At 37.0% G+C, this 24570-nt stretch overlaps 2 protein-coding genes across 3 annotated transcripts; one reads left to right on the top strand and one right to left on the bottom strand.

Moving 5' to 3' along the window:
- sfxn2 (sideroflexin 2) lies at positions 1–7154 on the bottom strand. Of its 2 annotated transcripts, none has more exons than XM_051915005.1 (12): positions 7037–7154; positions 5613–5795; positions 5358–5528; positions 5130–5228; positions 4841–4916; positions 4103–4188; positions 3945–4005; positions 2064–2130; positions 1905–1954; positions 1403–1452; positions 1247–1294; positions 1–751 (listed from the first exon to the last, which is right to left on the bottom strand). In XM_051915005.1, the coding sequence occupies exons 2-12, from the start codon at positions 5768–5770 to the stop codon at positions 652–654; spliced, it is 966 nt and encodes a 321-aa protein (XP_051770965.1). In that variant the 5' UTR covers positions 5771–5795; positions 7037–7154; the 3' UTR covers positions 1–651. The 2 variants fall into 2 exon arrangements, with proteins under 2 accessions (XP_051770965.1, XP_051770966.1); XM_051915006.1 differs by having other exon boundaries at positions 6909–7047.
- A 661-nt stretch (positions 7155–7815) lies between these two features.
- Positions 7816–10121, top strand: arl3b (ADP ribosylation factor like GTPase 3b). The gene is made up of 6 exons (XM_051915007.1): positions 7816–7917; positions 8357–8500; positions 8641–8757; positions 8842–8892; positions 8978–9163; positions 9246–10121. Exons 1-6 carry the CDS (start codon positions 7915–7917, stop codon positions 9291–9293), a joined length of 549 nt encoding a protein of 182 aa, XP_051770967.1. The 5' UTR covers positions 7816–7914; the 3' UTR covers positions 9294–10121.
- Positions 10122–24570: the final 14449 nt, after the last annotated feature.

The following is a 24570-nucleotide window of genomic DNA, read 5'->3' as shown; positions in this document are numbered from 1 at the left end:
TTCACAGTGAGGGCAGGATTTTTTTATTTTCTTTCAAATTTAAGGCACACTTACTGCGAAATGTTCATTAAAACTGATGTTTAATAGACTCTTCTTTCTCCCACTTTATGCTCGTAACTGGTATTTTAAACATAAATGTTTATAATTTGACTGTATATTCCTGAACATCTGACAGTTTAATAAAACCCTGATAAAATAACTTCACTGATGGCTTTTAGAGGGTGTTAAAGCATTGAACTTTTAAAATAAACTTTTCCTGAGAGATGTATGTGGTAAATGATAGAGTTTGGCATCAAAGTGAAACAGTTCTCAACCATTACAATCTGTTCCAGATTATTCAGGTCATATACAACAGGAACAGATGATAGGGCAACTGGATCAGGTTTATCCAATGTCCATAAACTCTCTGTAACTCATCTATACAAATCAAACTGAATCTTTGCAGCAGTCAGGGCCAAATGTAAAAAATAACTGTCCATAAATTATGCTTTGGTGCATAAAAACTTTCTTTCGGTGTCATGAAACAAAACCTCAAATCAAAAAGCTTCTTTTTAGCAACTTCTTTAGCAAAAAAAAGTGTCAAAAAGAGCTTCTAATTGGCCGATGACTCAAGCATCCAGTCTGGATTGGGACAGTCTGATTGGCTGGCACTCACAGGCCCTTGTTGAAGTAGACGTAACGGACACGGTCCCCGTATTGAGAAATGATGGACTCTCTGAGCTCAGGTTCCAGCTTCGTAACAGCCATAGAACTGCAAATCAATGTGCAAATGACTGATTAGTCTGGTATGGCTCAGAGACCACAGTTACTGTGATAACATCTGAATGGAGCTGTTTTGAGAAAGATAATGGATGAAAAAAACTGCAAAAGCTGCAAAAAACTGCAAAAAAAACTGCAAAAAAAAAAAAAAAAAAAAAAAAAAAAAGTTGTGTGAATAAGCTTCATGCCATAATGAATCTGTGAAGCTCCAAAATTATCTGCTCTAGTCACTAATGGTAATTCAAACTGCCTTATAATCAAGCTAACAGGACAGTGGTGAGTATATACATTAAACAAATTTCAAAGGTTTGGGTTCAGTAAAACATTAATACTTTCATTCAGCAAGGATGCATTAAAATTATTTAAAGTGACAGAAAATAATGTCTTCCAACAAAAGATTTCTATTTTATATTTGAAGAACTGCTTTAAAGAGATACTATCCCTTAAAAAAAAAAAAAAAAAAAGATGCTTTATATGCAAACTTTACCATCTTTGAGGAAACAGTGAACACGCTGCAGGCACCATGAAGATCAGACTGTGAAGCAGAGAAAGGCATGTTGTCATTTCTTCTACTGAAATAAGATCTCATATATTTGGCGTATCAATCGTTGCTATTTTCATAATAAGAAATGTGATCACTTACAACACGCCAACCATCATGACTTGCAGTGGCCCATGAAGAAATGTGATTTTCTGCAACAGATTTAAAGACACAAACAAATGCAAAGATGTTTTATATAAAACCATTCATCTACAGCTAGGGGTTTTACAGCCTTTACATACCCAAGAATGCCAATATAAAATAATGAATGATAACAAATAAGATTAAGTAACACTTCATAATAATTTTATTTGAAAACATTATTATGCTACTTAATACACATCAAATCATTAGCTAATGTTCATTCAAATAGTTAGAAGTGTAATTAAACTCTCTGGATCTACAGTAACATTTGTAACAATCATGGACCTGTATGTATTACTGATAACTGACTGTTATATGAGAGCAACTCAACAGTAATCTGCTTTGAGGGCTGAGAGAGAGTGAATTTATAACAGAAACACATGCAGATCATAAACTGGCTATTTTATTGCTTCTCCATTCCATTGCGTGCTCCTTGGACACAAAACACCATGAGACTTACCTGCATGAATCTGTATTTTTCCAGCCTCTGCATTATAATGGGGAGTATGACTGGAAAGAACAAAGAAAACAGCTCAGGATTCAACATTGAGCGGTGGGTGAGGGCTGGTTTATTTTAGCACTGAGATCTGATAACACTGGCCAAACTCTCTGTACTTACTCATGCCTGGCGCTGCCATGGTAACTCGAGAGATGACCACCTGTGTGATGCCCTTGACAGCTGCTTTCTACGACAAACACAGTGTTTATTCAGTAACTTAAGAACAGAGAAATGCTTATACTAGGGTAGAAAAACATCTGATCATTGAACTGATTATTATAATCACAAAACACATTCAAATCTGTTTAAACAGATGGTTCTGCTCAGAAGTTTACATACTCAGGCATGTATGATGCAATGGCTATAAATTATAATAATGATAATAAATATAAATTATATTAAACTGTTATAGTAATAAAGTATTAAGGACATGATGTAGATGTTTAGGACAACTATGTAGATGTTTAAACGGCATTTGTGTAATTTCTGTTATTCATTTTCAATTCAATTTAATCTTCTGGAGTATATGCAGCTTCTTCAGGGCAGTACTAAATAAAGTACAAAATATCTTATGATATATCATTTTCTAAAAATGATAAACATCTTATATATTCTGCAAGGAGAATGTAAAGAGCAGAATGTAATCTCATGCTGTAAATTCATATTAATAATTTGTTACATTTATATAGCACTTTTCTCATCAACCACCATCAATGTGCAGCATCCACCTGAATGATGCAATGACAGCCATATTGCACCAGAACGCCCACCACACACCAGCTATATGGTGGAGATGAGACAGAGTGATGAAGCCAATCAGAATATATGGGGATGATTAGGTGGACAGATGATGGACAGAGGTCAATAGGCAATTTTGGCCAGGATGCCGAGGTCACATCCCTAGTCCTTTTCAAAGAACATGCTGGGATTTTTTATGACCACAGAGAGTCGGATTAAAGATTTAGTTCACCCAAAAATGAGAATTCTGTCATTTATTACTCACCCTCATGTCGTTCTACACCCGTAAGACCTTTGTTCATCTTCAGAACACAAATTAAGATATTTCTGATGAAATCCTATGGCTCAGTGAGGCCTCTATTGCCAGCAATGTCACGTAACTTCTCAAGATCCAGAAAGGTACTCAAAACATATTTAAAACAGTTCATGTGAGTACAGTGGTTCAACCTTAATAATATAAAGTGATGAGAATACTTTTTGTGTGCCAAAGAAACAAAATAACTTTTCAACAATATCTAGTGATGGGCGATTTCAAAACACTGCTTCGAAGCTTTACAAATCTTTTGTTGTTCGGAGCGCCAAAGTCATGTGATTTCAGCAGTTCGATACGCGATCCGAATCAATGATTCGAAACAAAAGATTCGTAAAGCTCTGAAGCAGTGTTTTGAAATCGGTCATCACTAGATATTGTTAAAAAGTCGTTATTTTGTTTTTTTTGTGCACAAAAAGTATTCGCGTCGCTTTATAATATTAAAGTTGAACCACTGTACTCACATGAACTGTTTTAAATATGTTTTGAGTACCTTTCTGGATCTTGAGAGGTTCGGTGACAGTGCTGGCAATGCAGGCCTCACTGAGCCATCGGATTTCATCTTAATTTGTGTTCCAAAGATGAATGAAGCTCTTATGGGTGTAGAACGACATAAGGGTGAGTAATAAATGACATTATTTTCATTTTTGGATGAACTAACCCTTTAACCTTAGTTTAACATCTCATCCAAAGGATGGTGCTTTTTAACAGTATAGTGTCCCCATCACCATACTGGAGCATTAGGACCCACACAAATCACAGGGTGAGCGCCCCCTGCTGGCCTCACTAACACCTCTTCCAGCAGAAGCCTACTTTTTCCAGGAGGTCTCTCATCCAGGTACTGATCAGGCTCAAGTTCAACCCTGCTTAGCTTCAGTGGGCAACCAGGCGAGAGCTGTAGTGAGATAGCTGCTGGTTGTATCACTCTGATACAACCAATAAGTGTCCCTCACCCTTGAGTGGCCCAGTTTATTTCCATCTTCATCTGTCACAGCAATGCCGTTCAAAATCTCCCTATATAGGAAAGAATAAACATGACGAATATCTAGACATGTGAACCTACTGAGTAAGACCAACCAAAACTGATAGAAGTAGAAAAAGAGGGTCTCACTGTTGTCTCATCATTGGAATGTTCACACAGTTAGCAGAAGCCACAGCAACAAACGGCACCCAGCGGGCCACTAGAGGAGGAGCTTTCTGAGGAGATAAAGGTTAAAGATGCTAAATAAGAAATTGATGATGTATAACCACTGCAGATAAGACTGTTATATAATACCAATTTTATCATCTCTACACTGGTTACCTATTAAGTTCTGTATCAATTATAAAGTATTGCTACTGACCTATAAGGCCATAAATGGTTTAGCTCCTCTGTATTTAACCAATCTTCTATCACCCTACGATCCATCACGCACTTTAAGATCACAAAACTCTGGGCTTCTGGCTCTAGGATATCTAAGTCCACTAGAGCATTTTCACATTTGGCTCCTAAACTCTGGAACAGCCTTCCTGATAATGTTCGCGGCTCAGACTCACTCGCCCAGTCTAAATCTTGATTAAAGATGCATCTCTTTCACAAAGCATTAACATAATGCATTTCATAACCTTGTACTCCAGTTATATCAGATCAAATGCAAATGATTATCTTTGGTTAATGTTATGAACAGCAGCTATGCTAATTATTCTCCATTTGCTTTTCTGTTTTATCTCGGGATGCCCATCCCGAGGTGACTAGAAAGTACATCAGCTCCAGTTTAGATCCAGCCTCTTATGAAGACTTCAGATGCCTCAACACCTGTAAAGAGATGACCCTAACCTAAGTAAGTGTTCATATATGGCTGAGTAATACCTTTGTGTAGAGGTTCAGCCCCACTGCAGTGGCCAGCGCTGTGCTTGTTGCTGTCACATAAGCTACTCCAATCTGCCTGGGCAAAGAAGATGCACACAACACAACCAAAACCCATATTTGTTACTGAAGCTTATCTGCTATTTGAAGCTCCTTTCCAGACATCTGTTAATAAATCACTAGGTATGATGGCACAGTCACATTTTAAGCGGTGTACACTCTGCATAGCTACCATATATCCTTCTTATAAGAGAGTAAAGTTCATGGAAAGAAAGAAGTCAAAGGAACTTACTTTGGTGTGATGGGGGAGGCAGCATTGCGATTGGTGTAGTTGACCAGAGCGTTGAAAGACTGGTTAACCCACTGCCAGAACACTACTGCAGGAACTGTCCTACATGACCGTAACAAAATAATTGGTTGTTATAATATATCATGCATAAAATAATATTGTTATAAATAATAATAAAGAAAGAATACATTTTTTAAAAAAAAATACAGTTTCATAGTTTATAGTGCTAACCTGTAAAACTGAAGCATGAACCCTGTGATGGCCATACCCCCAGGCACCTGAAATGACATTCTTCCTATCAGGTTCATCCTGTCACCCGTGTCGGGGTGAAATGCCGAGTCATACAGCTTCTTGGCATAGTGTAGCTGCTCCTCGGTTGTGCCTGGAGGAATAGAGCCAGCTCTGAGGGAGAGAGGAAGTGACAGAAAGTAAGAAACAGAAAGAAAAGCAGAGAGATCACCTCATCAAATCAGTCTGTTTCTTCACCTGCAGCTCTCCACTAACACTTTGGCTTCATCTAGTCTGGAGTCAGGTAGCAGAGCAGTGCGGCAGTCAGTGATGTTGAAAAAGTGTTTGAGACGGCCCATGAATGTGGATTGATCCCAGCGTGGGGCGTCAATATCAAAGCCCTTCAGAGCATCCATGGTTCTCTTTCCCCTTCCAAAGAGCCTGGAGGAAAAACAAAACAAAACAAAAAAACAGAACAGAACAGAAAACAACTAATATTCAATACATCAATGGTTTTCAGTTCCAGTCCACAGAGAACAGATCAAACTCAGATCTACGGAACAAAACAAACATGACATTTTGGATGAAAATCAGGTTATTTAGACTAAAGTGCTCTGAAAGCTTGTTTAACACAAATCATATGCATATTTTGACTCACAAATGGTGAATTTACATTTATTGGGTGGCTCATTTCTCTCCCCCTTGTGTTATATTCTTTAGTTTCCAAATGCTATGAAAAAAGCCAAAAATCATAACTCTCACGGTGAGGCCAGCTATGTAAACAGAAGTATGGATATCAGGCAAAACAGACCAGGGCCTTGACCAGTAATCTTGACTAGTGAAGTCAAAAGCTGGACTTTTGAGAGGCTGACCTACTTATAAGTCAAAATCAATGAAGTTTCCACTAATCCATAACAAGTAATTGAGAATACTATAAATATCATTACACTGAAACATCGAGTGTACTTTGCATTAAATAAGTAACATATGCAGACTGTAATGTATGTATTACAAACATATCAAAATTAAAGCAATGCATGAGCAAAACAGGTGATGGTGGACCAGTTTTGACATTTGTAACATCACTATTTACTGCACTGAATTGAAAGCACAAATGCATAAAAGGCAATACACAATACAAGTAGACAAACACTGATGAGTCCAAACTTGTCAAGACAATTTTCAGTCTGGTAATGTGTCTCCTTACTGGATTAACCTGATTCACTGTGTATTTTAACAATTAAATGTTTAAAACATACACTGTGATTAAAACTAACACAACCATGTATGTTACCAACACGTTTAAAGGAAAACAAACCTCGCCATGTCATTTCTAAAGTGGCTTTTAAAACATATTTCTCAAACATTAAGAAGTTTTCATTTTCATAAAACCAGTCCTGCATTGCATATGCATTAGAAAGCAGTAAAAAGATTCTAAGTTGTCCAGCAGCTTGCATCAGTTCATGTACACCGTACACAAGCACCCGGATTCGCGCTGTCAACTAGACAAAACCAGACAAAACCACAAATATCAAATATGCCACATTAAAATACCTTTATAAAGCGATTGGATACTCTTGTTTATATCTCGTGGAGCTGCAGCAGTAGTAAAAACCAATTAAGTGAGTTAAACACTGTGATGATGTGGGCTTGCGACAGTAGACGAGCACGTGGCATCCTACCTTCCAATCCCTGAAGAGAAGAATCTCCCTCCCCTTACACAAGTGATAGGAAGTCAGGCTCATTTCCGCACATCGGTTCCTTCGAACAGTTCATTTCAATCAGCTGTTTCGAAGACAACTGATTCAGTTATTTTTGTTCGACATGAAATTGTATGCTCTAAAATGCATTTGGTGTGTGCACAAATTACGTATATTACGTTTTTTTTTTTTGCTATTAAGTTTAATGCATCCCAGTTCCGTTTGCTGCAGATAATTCAGCTCAAAAACACACAAAAATGCATTTAGAACCACAGTTCACTTCAAATCGGACATAGACGATTCTCGGTTCAGTGAGTCGTTAGCTGAAATCTGAATAGATATTACTCTTACTTTTTTCCATATATTTCCATATACATTATATTTATGTAGAAATAAAGCACTATAGAAATAGTAAGTTTATTAAATGCTTGCTTTCTCGAAGTTTGTAATTGATCACTCGGAATCGGATCTTTTAGTCTGATTCGTTAACGAATCGTTCAGAGCAGTTTTAGAACAGGTTCAACCGATTGATTGGTTCAAAAGACCAGTCATTTCTATACATCATTATTACATCCCATTAATCTGTATCTACATATGCTGTGGATTTGGTCACTGGTAGGGTTAGTATTAGTATTATTTTAGGTTAGTAAAATATATGTATTTATTTATGTATCAAATAATAACGATATTAATTGACATTAAAAGTTATCTTTTGTAAGTTTAAATCAGCAGAGCTAATTTTTTTTTTTTTTTCGTGAACTACGTCACTTCTTGGGAAAGCACGTAGGTTTTGCGTACTACGTCATCCTCTCTTCCCCTTAGTAACCCTCAGTGGCGTCTCAGGGAGGCAGAATCACAAGATGGTGAGTTAAAGCGCTTACAATAAACGAATTCTTAGCTATTGACGTTTTTCTTTGAGATTCAACATTATCCTCACCGTCACATGACATAACAAATAATGAAATTCAGTCATGTTAGCCTTGTTGTCCGAAGAGAATTGTGATTTTTTTGTAAGCAAGTGGTATTAAAGATGAGCAGCGGTTCTCGGTCGTGGGTGAGATTAGCTTGTAGGACTGTTTAGGTGTCACGACTGTTCGAGAATCATTGCATTTTATGTCTCTTTGTATTCCTATTTTCGGGGAAACGCACATCAAAATGTATTTTCTTTAATTACACATCCCTTGAGTAATAATGCTTCTTTTGAACCTTCTTGTTTGTTGATGCTCGTGCGTATGACTTCATAATGCAAGCATTGCATAAACGCAGATCATTGTATAATCTGCGTTTTTACTTGATTTTTAGGGTTTGTTATCAATTTTACGGAAACTGAAAAGTACCCCCGACCAGGAGGTGCGGATATTGCTTCTGGGGTTGGACAACGGTGGCAAGACCACCTTACTGAAACAGTTAGCATCTGAAGACATCACTCATATTACGCCAACACAGGTGATACAGTTACTGTAACTACTGCTTTCACATCTCAATAGAAAGCCAATTAGATTTAATGCATATGAAAAGTAATTGACTGGATCAGCTGTGTTTTATTACCATAGCAGGTTTAATAACTTTTTCATTTTTTGCTCTAGGGTTTCAATATCAAGAGTGTCCAATCGCAAGGATTCAAATTAAACGTTTGGGATATCGGTGGTCAGCGAAAGATCAGGCCCTACTGGAGGAACTACTTTGAGAACACAGATGTACTGGTGAGATCATCCGTCTGATTAACAGTCGTCCCTCAATCCACTTTGATTCCAAACACTTGGTTAATTGGATCTTTTTGATTTCAGATTTACGTCATTGATAGTGCCGATCGCAAAAGATTTGAGGAAACGGGACAGGTGATGCTTTGTCGGTATGATTTCTTTGCTATTCCAAACTAATTCTGCTCTCAGTCTTTAAATAAGTGGATTGATCTGCATGCAGGAGTTGGCTGAATTACTTGATGAAGAAAAGCTGAGCGGTGTCCCAGTCCTGGTCTTTGCAAATAAGCAGGACCTGCTCACAGCAGCCCCTGCGTCCGAGATAGCTGAGGGTTTGAATTTGCACACTATCAGAGACCGAGTGTGGCAGATCCAGTCCTGCTCTGCCCTCACCGGAGAAGGAGTCCAGGTCACTTTAGAACACATATTGACATTTGTCAAATTTAACCATAAAACAATTTAGACTAAATGACTCAAATGTTGTGTTTCAGGATGGCATGAACTGGGTCTGCAAGAGCGTGAACGCTAAGAGGAAATAGAGCTACCGTGGCTTTCGCCCCTGGACACGCAGAGGGAATGCTTAAGTTCATGACTTTGAAAAAACTGTCAGTAGGTACAGAAAATGAAGGCACCCTTTCAAAACTATTTAAATTCACTTTTGCCTCTTTTTATGGGTCTGCTATGGTCCTGTATTCATACACTGAGTTCAAGTTAGTAGTATCCTTTCTTTTAAACTCAAAATTAAGAATGTACATCCATGTGATTTCACATTATAGTCAACCATAATTTGACTTTTTTTTTTTCTTAATTCATTCTGCCTTCATTTCTTGAGATGAATGACTCATGTTTTTATAATAAATGTTATAGTTGTTTAGAGGAATTTGTTACTGAGCCTTTTTTGTAGAAGTGACAGCTTTCATCATTCAGTTCAACTGCTGTCTCTTTTTAGTTCATCTAAGGTCATATCTTTAATTGTTTGTGGAAAAACACACAAAATATGATTCCTAAAATTAACAGAGATATGAATGAATTCACGGTACGCAAATTCAGAAACACCAGAATGTACAAAAGAATAGGGGACCATTGGCAGGATATGAATACATTTTTGATAATTAAATGTAAATAATGTTCAACATAGCTAATTATTTTCTGCATATATATATATATATATACTGTCGAATTTTACAAATCCAGCATTTAAGGATTTCTTAGAGCTCTGTACTGTAAGTGGCCTGTACAGCTGTAATCTATACACTGACGAGTACAAGAGGATGTTGTTTATCACACCACGATTATTTCTGTAGTGTCTCTGAATGTCATGTTGTGTGTGAAATTACTGAAGCATACTGAGTAAAATATTGAAAAGATGTGCAAGTGTTGAGTTTTATTGTCTGTGAATTCTTTTAGAGTAATCATAAAATTATGTGTGTTTGTTTTTATTTATTATTATTTTTTATTTGAAATGGAGTCACTGCACCAATGCTAAGACATTAGGATATCTGTCAGACACACACCCTCACAACATATGGTGTTGACAGAGGCACAGCAGCGACTCGCCAAGACACACTTCACATACACCTACACTCACATGATATTGCTTATTATCCAATGCCATTCTGAAACCATATGGTGTATTATTGTATGCTGTTTCATTACCAGTTAAAGGCAAATTTGTAATTTTTTTTTTTTTTTTTTAAAGTGATCTTTCAGAATACATAAATGTGGTATAGGTGGCACTATTGACCATGTTTACAATCTTGTCATTATTTTGTTCAGTTTCTGAGTTTCTCAGTTTGCTTTCCAAGGGTGAACATATGTAACTATATATATAATTTTGGTTTGACTGTGTGTATATAATATATATATACAGTCAAACCAAAATTTATTCAGACACTTTGAACATTTCATTCATTATTACAGTTTATTCACTATAGTTTAAAAAAAATGGTAATAAAATATGACAAGAACTGTGTCAGAAAAAATTAATCTTAATTATGTCAGATAGCAAAACATGGTCAGGTCAAAGTGTCTGAATAATTATTGGTCCCAAATTTTTTATCAATTATACTGGTAGTCCACTGTATGAAGGATTTTTGGGTATAATATGTAACAATTTACATTATTTTGCTATCCTCACTTACATAAATTAACTAAAGTGTCCTGCGCCCACTAGTAAAAAAAATATATCTAGTCTGAATAATTTTTAGTTTGACTGTGTGTGTGTATATATTTATATATGTTGCAAAATATTTCTATTTCAAATAAATCTTGTTCTTTTGAACTATCTATTCATCAAAGAATCCTGAAAAAAATGTGAATGAAAATCATGATTTTCACAAAAAAAATATTAAGCAAAAAATTATCTCCATTGATGATAATAAGTTTCTTAAGCAGCAAATCAGCACATTAGAATGATTTCTGAAGGACCATGTGGCACTGAAAACTGAAATACTGCTGAAAATTCAGCTTTATCATCACATGAATAAAAAATACTATGGTAGTTAATGGGGGGCGAGATCTGCTTGGTTATAAACATTCTTCCAAATATCTTCCTTTGTGTTCAGCAGAACAAAGAAATGTATACAGGTTTAGGACAACTTGATGGTGAGTAAATGATGACAGAATTTTCATTTTTGGGTGAACTATCGCTTTAATTGTTGTTTGCTGCCACATACAACAAATACATGTATGAATTAAAAACTTAGAACAAACCGTGATTTCAAAGCTGCCAGTCGTCAGTACATTTTCTTTCGCATTTACATTTTTAATGGCCCAAAAGCAAGCCTTAATCTTAATTGAATCAATTCCAGTTAATTAAATCAAAATGAGTTGGTCTGAGTGCGTTTGATCTTTAATGAACAAAACAGGCTCTGTCCCTTAAAGAGAAGAATCTCATTTAGTCTCTAATGTTTGTGTAAAAAGCAGCCAATGACAAGCAGAAACATTTGTACCACTACCCTTTTCCCCCTCCTTCTACTTTGCTCAAATCTGAGTTTATTTTTTTAGACTGAAAGAGCTGTGAGTGGCGACCGTGCTAGCTGAATAGCTAACAGCCTGTGTGCTTGAATGAGAACACACCCAACCACTCCCTCCGGTTCCTGCACTCGGCATCTTTGAGTGACATTCACAAGCTGACACGTGCGCCCGCAGTGAAACGGGCAGGCTCTATTAAGCCTGAATAAATCCTCTGCCAGCCAGCTCTTTGAGACAGGCAATTAGACAGGCCTCCATACCTCCTTCTGCATCCTAGTGTGAAGGACCCAGCCCTCATCCAGCATTCTTATCCACAGGCTTTTCCTTCCATCTGGCCCTTAGACAAGCCAGAGTAGAAAGACAGTGCCTTTTTTGAATTCTGCTTATTGAAGTGAGAGGCCCCTTTCTCTCTGATTTAAATTGGTAGTCTTGAAGTGTGGGCGTTTTTGATGGAGGCAGCCAGATATCTTTGTGATGGGTACCAAAGTTCTGGGAGAATGGATTATCATGGAGAGTAAAGCGAAATGTCAGGGAAAGGGGCATAATTAGCATTATGCTGGCCTGTTTGGTTCCTTTTAATTAAATCTGACTTCAGATAGAGACTGAAATGAAATCCGCAGCCATTCCAAGCATCGTCTTTCAGAAGAGGCCACAGTTGTTCATGAAATGCAAGCCTTTTAGGCTATGTTCAGACTGCAGGCGAATCAGATTTTTCACAAATTAAACCTTTTCAGGCAGACCGTCTGCACTGTTAATTGCAAGTGATCAAATAAGATTTGTGTGTCCAGACATAACCAGCCTATCTGCATGGGTTGCTTTGGTAAGGACTAATAGGTGTACCCATGTATGAGATGAGGCTTTCAAAATGGATGCAGGAAAAATGGAGGTGCATCATCTCGCTCTCCAAGTAAGCACCCCGTCGAGATGCGATGCAGAACTCCTCAGTACCACAGGAAAATGCAGACATTTTTGGACATAGCATTTGAACACAGTATGAAAACTTCTGGCATTTCCGTCACCAGTTTTGATGTTATTGTTGTGTTACATTAAGAGTGACGCAAAAGACAGCTTGAAATCCAATTTGCATCCAGTCTGAGACGCATCAGTAATTTATAAATCAGATTCTTCCATATGTGGTTGGAATCAGACTTAAAAAAAAAAAAAAAAAATCGGATTTCATGTGTTTTTGCTGTCCAGACTTTTAAAAACCCATCTGGATAAAACCTGGATATGCAAAAAAATTGGATTTTGCTGGCAGTCTGAACATGGCCTTAGATCAGTTATGTCATTTTTAGTCAAAAAGGTTATTCTAGTTTTGCAGTCTGTAGTGATTGTGACCTTGGTATAGTTCAGTTATAGCCTATTTTTAGCTTTTCATTTCTGGGTATTGTATTTAGGCTTCAAAATGATAAAAGTTGTGTTCATTTGTGAAGATTATCATGGTGAACAAGAATCATAAACATTTGTTTGTCACAGCTTATTTTCTGCAATAATTCAAAAGCTAATGGGAAAATACTATTGGGTCTTTTGGTACATTCAAGTCATGTGGGGAAGATCGTATTTACAAGTCGGACACACATACCACCACAAAGTCGTAAGTACCAGTGGGAAGCTCGGGATTTTCTTTGAGCCCCGATCTTTACAAGTTTACAAGTCAGTGAGAAACATGGCGGAATACCACAATACTTATGCTGCCTTCATGTGCTATCAGAAATTTCCTACTTCCCATTTCAGAAGTCGTGATTATGAGCTTGTCGTATTCAAGTGCTTTGTTGCTGGAAAGAACAGGAATCATGGAGGACACCAGGTTTAATCTTGCCTATTTTGGGGAAAATCTTATTAAAGCCAAAATGATATTTAGCGTCCAATTCATTGACAACAATATAAACATTCACCGCATTATCTAGAAAGTTAGCTTGTTGACGATTCTGGAATTTCTGTCAAATACAGACTATTTTCGCTGTACAATACGCTTCAAATGATTATTCATATATGTAAATATGCACAACTTTAAGTACAAGACAAGGTGATGAAGCTGTTGTGGAAAAAACTAATAAAGAATATCAGTCACAGCAGCAATCGTTCTCCCCTCCGCCATGTTTAAAGTTTATGGCAACTCAGGAACTTGGGTATTAAAATTATCCCCGAGCTTCGCAGTGGTAAATACGACTTGCGTTCATGTCCAATTTTAACTAGGAAACTCGTATTTATGATAATTCCGATAGCATGTGAAGGCAGCGTTAGGCGATATGTATTTAGCAGTGACATTGTCAGGCTTTTTTATTTATAACAAAATTGCCTGCACAAAATATGATAGCATTGTAATATAACAATATACGTAAAATGTAATGATAAAGGGAGAATATTTTTGGTGCGCCAAAAAAAACAAAATAACGAATTATATAGTGATGGCCGATTTCAAAACACTGCTTCAGGAAGCTTCGGAGCATAATGAATCAGCGTGTCGAATCCGCAGTTCGGAGCGCCAAAGTCACCTGATTTCAGCAGTTTGGCGGTTTGACACGCGATCCGAATCATGATTCGACACGCTGATTCATTACGCTCCGAATCTTCCTGAAGCAGTGTTTTGAAATCGACCATCACTAAATAAGTCGTTGTTTTTTTGGCGCACCAAAAATATTCTTGTCGCTTTATAATATTAATATTGAACCACTGTACTCACATGAACTGATTTAAATATGTTTTTAGTACCTTTATGGATCTCGAGAGAGGAAATGTCATTGCTCCCTATGTAGGCCTCACGGAGCCATCGGATTTAAACAAAAATATCTTAATTTGTGTTCCGAAGATCAACGAAGGTCTTACGAGGGTGAGTAATTAATGACAGAATTTTCATTTTTGGGTGAACTAACCCTTTAAGAGAAGGTACACTGCCATCTTGTTCAGACGAAAGTGATGTAAATACGAACTTCCCAGGAGCAAGCACTGCCATCTATAGGTGGGATGATTAAAAAAAGATTCATTTATATTTATCTTTATTTTATTTGATTATTTTGGTTCAGTTTTGTTTAATATTTGTTTCAATACTTTAATTTTAGTTCTGTTTTTTTAAAATCACTGTTTTTCAAATTAATACGAGATCACATGCCTGTTCTAATTTCCTCAAATAATGGTAACTGTTTGGTTCTCCTCAGCATCTGTGTTCATATGACAGAAATGCAATAGTCCAGGGTTGGATTAACGGTCGATCACACCTTATCTAAGATCAAGAGGCTCAGACCAGCTTTCTTGCAATAACATCCTGCAGTCTATGTAACCATAGCAACTCAGAGGGACCTGATTGTGCCTTTAAAGTTGCACAAATAAAAGGGCAACATTGATTTTTATCTCCTTGATGGGATATAGTCTTCTCATTTGGCTTCATTTATTGCTATTGTGGCCATGCTAGATTTAATCACACTCTGTGAGATATAATCTATAGTCAGTGAAAGACTTGGATTCATTCCTTTGTAGTTTCAGATTGCCTCCATACTTGAACACAACTAAATGTATCAAATTACTATACATTTCAGTGCATTACTATCTATATCTGTTCCATTTATATATATATATATGGATTTGTGGACAGAGATTTGTTGCATGGCCTTATCAGCACAGTCACAGACTCAAACACTCACAGTGTTTTAATCGTCAGTTCAGGCAGTAGCACCTCTGTTATTGAGTGCCATTAAAATACTGGCTGTCAGAGGGGTGCAGTGAAGGAGACATAATTATGCACCTCAGCCAGACACAAAAGGCCCAACACCCACACAGATCTCTTCCTGCACAGTGCAGTCAAGCTTTGCCACACGGGACACAGTACCGCAGATCATCGGGATCATCTCAGCAGATTTAGATGTACACCTAATGACAGCGTTATCATTCTGGAAACACATGGAATGTTCTTTAAGTCTGTACGCTGTTCTGGATGTGCAGTCTAAGAGGGTCGATAGCTGTTTTTCCTGACCGTGTGCCACCATACATAAGTGTGTGTGTGTGTGTGTGTGTGTGTGTGTGTGAGGTGAGGGGGAGGAGTTAGCACAGTAAATTTTTTGTTCCTTTTTTTTACTATGCATTTTGATGGGAATCGGGCAGCTGTTTTGCAGCTGCTGCATGAATAGAACCACCCTGAGGCCTTTAGAGCTGTTCACACAGAGCGCCTTCTCTCATTCAGAAACATCGAGATGCAGCGGAAGGTGATAGAATGCAGAGATCTGAACTGGTTTTGACTTAACAGGAAAAAGAACCAATGAAATCAAAATTAGAGTTTTGTGACAAAGAGTTTTGCTACAGGATGTACTCCTACACAGTGACAAAATATTCACTTTTAACAAATATATGCATTTAAAATGTACAGTCAGAGCATCTATATTGATGACTTATGATGACTTGTCCAATCAAATGTTCTCTGCAGCTTATTTTTGCAATATCTTGCAAAATATATTGATATAATCAACAACTTTTAAAGAATATTTTTATTTTTCGATTATGTCATTCGCAGTTCTTCATGGGATTGTAGTGCTTTCCCTAACTAATACACTGTAAAAAATTATTTTCATGATTTATCACAACATTCTTTTGTCAAATCAACTTCAATAATTAATGTGGTTCAGATAACATAATATTTTGAGTTTCTGTTGATTAAACCAATCACCTTCATTGTATTAACTCAAAATCTTAAGGCAACCAGGTAACTTACCTTTTTAAGTTAAACAAACAATTCTTTACAGTGCACTGTTAAGTTCACAGTCTTGTACCTTTGTCTTTATGTTAGATTTTAAAATACTTTTTTGTTGTGATTCACCTCATAGCTCGTTGGTTTGGTTGATGGCTTATAATTCATTTTTAAAATTATGTTACCATGATTGAATTATTTTATAATGGTTGTACTGTTGTACTGGGGAAAAAAATGAATGGAAAAAATACTTCCAGAATGCCATTGAAAAAGTACTAATACACACTATATTACTAGAGCATTGAGCCGTGTAGCTACACCCACTGGCCCAAAATCCTGCCCATAATAGAGTGTTGCAGGGAAGTTAGCATTTTAGCACTTCCGTTTCGAAGTCTTGAAGTCAATGGGTTTTTTTGAATGGGTTTTTGGTTAAATGCCTGAAATAATGTCAATGTCAACTTTATTTATATAGCACCATTAAAAACAACAATTGTTGGCCAAGGTGCTGTACAATATATCAAAAACCATCAAAATTAAAACCATATACAACATAAATTGCAAACACAAACTACACAAATCAGCTATCATTAAAAGCTAGAGAAAATAGATAAGTTTTGAGATTTGCTTTAAAGGGGACATATCATGATAATCTGACTTTTTCCTTGTTTAAGTGCTATAATCAGGTCCCTGGTGCATCTACCATCCCAGAAAACGTGAAAAAGGACAACCCAGTAACTTGGCAAGCCTTTCTCTGCAAGCATGTGAAAAAAATGAGATGCTCAGATTTCGCTCCCCTTGTGACGTAGGAAGGGGATCTTGTTATATTATTACCGCCCCTTAATCTGCACGTTTCCACACCCATGGCAGCGTCATTTTGTTTTTGCAAGCAAAAACGGTGTACCAGTTCTATGGCCATGGCAAAAGTTTGAGCAATGCATGCTAACTGTTCTGTCGTTGGCTGCACAGATGAGCACAGAACACTATTTAGAGCAGGGGTCTCCAAACTCGGTCCTGGAAGGCCACTGTCCTGCAGAGTTTAGCTCCAAAACACCGGCTTGAAAGTTTCTTGTATACCTAGTGAGACCTTGATTAGCTGGTTCTGGTGTGTTTAATTGTTGTTGGAGCTAAACTTTGCAGGACAGCAGCCCTCCAGGACCAAGTTTGGAGATGATTTAGAGTCTCGTTAGATTGGATAGCCTGCAAGTTGACCCTGGCAAGCTCGATTGCTAAAAAAGGAGCGTTTCTGTCCGAGAGATGTTTTGGAAAAAATATTAGACCATTCACAGAATTTGATAGCATTCATAAACGTTAGCCTGGTGTGTGTGGCTCTGTTTGGCAAACTGTTTGGGCGTCCATACGGGTTTTGCACAAAAGATTAACATGACAGCACATGCTAGTCGATAAGTCTACTCCACAGCAACTACATAAAACCGTTCAGAAACATCCAGTGTCATTCTAAAAGTTGTAACTTCTTCCTGAGTCTCTCCATCAGTGTCCGACTCTGCTTTGAACAATGTAAGGCTGAACACCATTACTGACAATCCTCATTTTGGCTGCGTGAGATTCTCCAGCTTTGTTGTTGTTGAGCAACCGAAGCGTGAGCTATTAAAGCTCCGCCCTCTTTTGGAAAGTGGGCAGAGAGCAGCAGCTCATTTGCATTTAAAGGGACACACACAAAAACATTTTTTTTTGTGTGTGTTTTTGCTTACACCCAAATAGAATAGGCTACTCTCATATGATTTTTTTTTTTTTTTTTTTTAAAGTTTTTACTTATCTTGAAAAAGGCGGTTGCTAACAAGTGGCTAAATGGGACTACAGAGGCTGTCAGTGACATTAAATGTCATCAGTCAAACAGGTAAACTCATCTTCTCACTCGCTGTGTTTATAATCATGCTCTTGCTAACTATTATAACTTTCAGGGAAAATGTTTTTAAATAAAGACTGAAGCTTAGTAATTGTGACATTGAAGTCATGCTACCATAGTGTAGTTCGTTTATAGCCTATGTTTAGCTTTTTATTTCTGCCGATTGCATTTAGGCTTCAAAATTCATAAAAGTTGTGTTCATTTGTGAAGATTATCATGATGAAAAAATGTGTAAGAATCATAAGCTTTTGTTGGTCACAGAGCTTATTTTCTGCAATAATCCAAAAGCCAATGGAAAAAATCCTATTGGGGTTTTGTCAAGAGAACCAGGGTGATGCTAACTTCTGGGTTGGCCTACAGAAATACTTCACTCTATTGTATGTTAAGCATCAAATATGTCCTGATTAGCTGTAACTACTTCACAGCACACAGTTTTCACATTCCATGTAGACGGCGAATTGCGTATCAATGGAAACTTGTTGAATCGTGCCTAGTTAGGACACTGCGTAAAAGCTCATTCCCACAAAACCTGTTTGGTCACACGCAATGCCAACAATTTTTCCTTGCATATGTGTAGCGTTCTCGAGCATTCACTATACAGACCATGTGTCTTTAACCTGCACAACATGTGAATGTGTTTGAGCTGACTTTTTCTTTCTCTTAGTTTTCTGGCTAGTTCACCCCCTTTAGCATCACTGAGGCTGTCAAGCAGACAGAGTGAGAGGAATGATGAAAGAGATGCGGGGGGAGGAGAGGCAGGAGAGAGAAAGAAATAAAAGCAACGCCAGGAGAGACACACAGGTGTCTGTGTCAGATCATTGGGCCCAGTGAGGGTTGGCAGAGGAGAGGAGGGGGGAGAGAGGCTGGTGTTAAATTACAGTGGGCCTGTGTGGAGGGATGATCTGGGTCACAGGGTTCCCAGCATCTCCACTGACACACACAAGGGAGTGGAGCTCATCACCACCATCCTGCTGTTCATTCTTTCGGTAGACAGAAATACAGGAGAAAATAGATAGAGCACTGACACACAGGTACAATATGAGTAGAGCTCACTCACAAAGCTCCATATTTATGTGCCATAAATATATTTTAAAAATATCTACAGTGACATAAGTGAGAAATTATATGGAAAATTGCAATACAGTCACTAATAGGCTAAAATGCTTGTAGCTCAAAGTATAAAAACGTCTGATCTCTTTTGGAAAACTGTAAAATAGCGCAACCCCTCCATGTGCTGGAAATAACTAATCCCTGTCTGTTCAAATCAAATAACAGTCACATTTATTAGCATCTGAGAGGGAAAACAGCCTCTGTAAGCAGTAGCCAGGACATTAATCCAGCCAGGGTCACAGACAAAAAGCAGAGATCTATTAAGTATTAATGACAGGCAGAGCATTGCCAAATCCCTTCTTCCCAAAAGTAAAATGAGGCAAAAACAACTGGCATTCTTCTATTTTCAACTAAAGCTTTAAAAAGCTAGTATTGAGTCTTAAAGTCAGTGTGAAAACAAAATGGACTCTATTTGCATTTTTAATATACATTCAGGGTATTTTGCATGATTTATCTTTGCATGTTATTTTCATAATCTTTCATCAAAATTTAATAACTCACTCCACCTCTGAAACGACTTTCCTTGGCCCTGTCCCAAATGCAGCTCTCAGCCCTGTGGTCCGCTGTCGAGTCCACATTTATTTGATGTACTGTAATGCTGTAGCTGTCGGTTGTGGAGCCCTCATTTATAGGCAAAAAGAATGACAGGAAAAAACTGTATTTTTTTTTTAGGGAGGTCAAAGATAATGTGTACACTTAAAATAATAATGCAGTGCTGTATGATTAAAGTAGTGTTTTTAACATTCACATGACTGGTCAAAAATCATGAGATTAATTGAAATTATCTAGTGACAGCACTATTTTGATTAAAAAAAAAAAAAAAATGTGCATATGGGTTTGTGAAAAAACTTAATATTTAGATGTTATTGTTATCTAAAACTTAAAACTACTAATAATAATTTTCCTTGATTGAAATCAAGCTGAAATAAAATATAAATACTGGATGACAAACTTAATCTTAAAAAAACTTGAACAAATTAAAATCGAAGAAATAAAATAAGTTGAAGTACTAAAATTACTAAAACTGAAATAAAAAGTAAAGCTAAATAGAAATATTAAAAAGAAAACTTTCAAAATACCAAGCACATAAAAATGATTAAAACTTCAAATTTACAATGACATTATAAAAGTTATTTTGGAAACAATTATTTAATTTTGTTGTTTTATAATTTTATATATATATATATATATATATATATATATATATATATATATATATATATATATATATATATATACTACCATTCAGAAGTGTAATCAAATTATATAAGAATATAAAAGAAATTAAAACTTTTATTCAGCAAATATGCATTAAATTGACCAAAAGTGACAGTAAAGACATTTATAATTTCCATTATGTAACTTATTTCCACACTAAATATATATTTTATATTATTATATATGTATACTAAATGTATGTGTGTGTGTGTGTGTATATATATATTTATATATATAATATATATATACATATATACACACATATTTAGTGTGTGGAAATAAGTTACATTATGGAAATAAAATGGCTTGTGAATGCTGGGTTCATAAAACAGTCAAAATGGTGCACTGAATTTCATCTTCCATTCCTTGCGGCTGTTTTCCCCCTCCCTGCAGTAATGTTCAGCGTTTTAACATTGCAGTATCATCACTGCACATTTATGACAAACCAAAAGCATCTCTTTGATTAATGTCATTACCACTTCTATTAAATCATGTCTTAAATCATTAGCTTCAATGGCTTAGACATCTGTCCTGGAGCTAGCAAATCGCCAGTTAAGACATCTGGCAAAATCACTTTCATCAGATCCGCTGTCACGTCCATGAGACATCAGAGCGGCTTTCTCAGCCTCTCTTGTCATGACGACCATCTCCCCCGTCATTCTTCCAGACTGCGATCAACACATTCCCAGCATAAGTGGGAGATGGCAGACGTGGTGGCATGACAAGTTTGATTGTTCAAAAGGAAGCTACCGGCCTCTAACTAGTATGTTTTTCTTTCTAGAGACAAAAATTGCCTCATTGACATATACATAGATGCATTCATATGGAGAAACGCCCTGAGGTCATAAAAATCTCTTTTGCTAATGCCCTTGCACACACACACACATACACTCACACACACACACACACACACACACACTGCAAGCAGCTCACCGCAGGGGCTATAGGCGAATAATTTCATGGTGCCAGCAGAGACAGATTCCTCTGAAATATGACCAAAGGCATTTCAACAAGATATGACACACACTCCCTCCTTCAGCGCCGTTGAGGGCTGAAAAAGGGCACACGATGAAGAGGACTGTCTTGAGGCAGGCATCAGCAAAAAAGACGCAAGCTGGAGGCCAGGGTCCACAAGTAAACCTGAGCTCAGCTGGACTTTCAGGAAAACAACCTGTGCCTGCATTCTGAGACAGTTAAAATAGCCCAATGCACAAAGATATTCTGGGCTTTGTGGGTAAAGTTTCCTACTGTAAAATAGTTTCAGGATTGTTTCTTTCTCGTAAGCACAGCTAAGGGAGCTTACAAGAACACTGAGAGCCAACACACACAAAAATCACAGTGGCAGTGGACTGGTAAAGTATTTTGGACTGTGAAAACCGGTTTAGAGAGAAAATAGGGTACTATTGCCTAAGAGCAAAACTTTCCATTAATCTAATAGACATTCAGCTTCCTCTGAGACCTTCTAATAGAAGGTCTGGTTACAATAAGCCTCAAAAGCAGCTACTGAATATAAAACCATGAAAACCTTTTGAGAACTCTTACTAAAAGAGCGCAATGCAGTCACTAGTGGCATTAAAACTGTTTGCGAGATATTTCAGAGTGCCACACCCAGGAAAAAAAGCTGTAGCCTTTGATTAATCACTGCTACAAACACTAAAGGGCCGTTCTTCACACCAAGAATGATAACTATAAAGATAACTATAACTATAAACTTTTAATATTCATTCCAATTCTATGAACTCCACACCACAGCTATAATTATGATGACACAGAAGAACGATATCATTGGAATTACTGACGAATGATGAATCCACCCAGAATCCACCCAATGTTAAAGTTAAAGTGGCAGATGACATAACTGCAGCTTCTGCTTATCAGAAACAGGATGTTATCGTGTGTTGGTGTGGATTGAAAGCTAATATAGTTAGCGTATAGTTATCATTGTTGGCGTGAACGGGCCCTAAAGATAACTATAACTATAAAGTGTTAAAAAAACATTCTAATTCACAATAAGGAAGTCTACAACACAGCCATAACCACACAGAGGAACGATAATATTGGAATTATTTTCGGAACATTTTTCCCCAGCTGTTAATAAACAGAATGTTATCATCCATTGGTGTGAATGCTATAGTTACCATTCTTGGTGTGAACGGGCCTTTAAGAAGTACATACTCTCTAGTATGTACTTCTTAAGGCCTGTTCAAACCAAGAACGAAAACTATACAGAAGGATTTAACTAAGCTTTCAGTCACCTTGGCAACATATTTGTAACTAGCGTCTTAAGATACAAGAAAGTTCGGTCGCCATTTGAAAAATAGCTACACTACAAGCTAGGCTTCTAAAGAAAAGAAGCTAACTACACGGAAGCGATACAATATTATAATAGCAACATTGCTTTATGCATGTCATCTTAACCATGTAAATATAGCAGTTAACATATTTAAATAGTCACTAATTATACAAGTTATATATGGTCAAATTAAACATGTCATTTGCTAAAATCACAACTACATAATAACATACTACAATACTATAACAGTTCCGAAATACAGACATTTTTTTTTTCAGACTACATTAACCACTAGCCGATTAGCCTGCTATCTTAGCATGCTAGCTATGTTAACATAATAGGTGCGTCCCAATTTACGTACTTATGCACTATTCTATACCATTTTGCATAGCGTGAGTAGTGTGTTCACAGCGAAAATTAAAAAAACAAAAAAAATCTGGATGATGCAGTTAATTAACCAAGACAAAAACGAAGTGTGGAATGTTGGACGCCTCATGTAAATTTATGGCCTTCAGACTGCGATGCTGGATGACATCCAGATAACCTTATAAACTCACACACTATACAGTAGAGCACATATTGCGTAGTTTATGTCATTTGTGACGACTATAATGCTTATCACTTAGCCTGTTAGCTTAGCTACAACAGCTACAAAAGACTTATTTTGATCATCTACGTGATATAAAAACCTGACAACTTTTACTATTACTTTTACTAATAGCTACACTGCTATTGTTTGGGGAAAAAAAGTATTTTATTACTGGACAAATATTTTTTAAAACAGCTTTACTACTGTCATGCTAATAAACATTCAGCTAAATTAGGGCTACTTTTTGCTAATTACTCCCCTAAACTGATCAAGTCGTGATTGTCGTGACACACACGACTCGCATTAACACCCAGACGTTGGCCTTAATCTCACCTTGCATTCGATTGAGAAGTTCTGCATCAGTGTGACAGCTTTGGTCTTTGCTAGTAGCAAACACAGCCATACAGTCTTTTCCAATGAGGAAATTAGCCATACAGTAATGTTTTTGTGCAGTGAGTGAACTGAAAAATTGTGCAGCTTTCAGAGAAGCCAGATGTTTTCTTATTCCTTTTTTGTTTGTCTATTCTGTGCTTCAGTCTACAAATATATCTGCCTTTCTTTTTTGTTTGCCTTGTGATGCACTAAAAATGCTGAGCTGCTATTTAGAGTCAGGCATCTGACATTCTTTCAAGAAAGAAAACCCAAGGAGGGGGAGAAGAAACCCTGCTCACTCTCAGGTTATACAAACATCACCTAAGACTCATTCTTGCAGATATACACACACACATACCCTGAGCACCTTGTTCCACATGTAGCCACATGTGAGAGGCAGGCATCCAATTCAGATCGCTCGGCTTTAGTCACGCAGATTATTAATAAATCTTTGGTTCTCCTTATGCACACGCGCACACGCACACACAAAAACCCAAACTGAACAACAGGCCTTCATTTTTGTCAGTTGCAAGATACATTAATTATTTCCATTGGCTTAGCAGAAACAGCAAATGTCAGCATATGCAGATCACACCCATGTTTGCCTCCAATTTTTCACATGCCATTGTAAACGCACTGACAGGTGGTAGTGTCTATATTATGCTAAAGCTTGTAAATCTGCATACAACCTCACATTTAGCTTTCAAAGCAGTAGCAAAAAC

The sequence above is a fragment of the Ctenopharyngodon idella genome, chromosome 12 (assembly GCF_019924925.1).
Source record: "Ctenopharyngodon idella isolate HZGC_01 chromosome 12, HZGC01, whole genome shotgun sequence".
NCBI lineage: Eukaryota > Metazoa > Chordata > Actinopteri > Cypriniformes > Xenocyprididae > Ctenopharyngodon > Ctenopharyngodon idella.
This window is presented reverse-complemented; position numbering and strand designations above follow the sequence as displayed.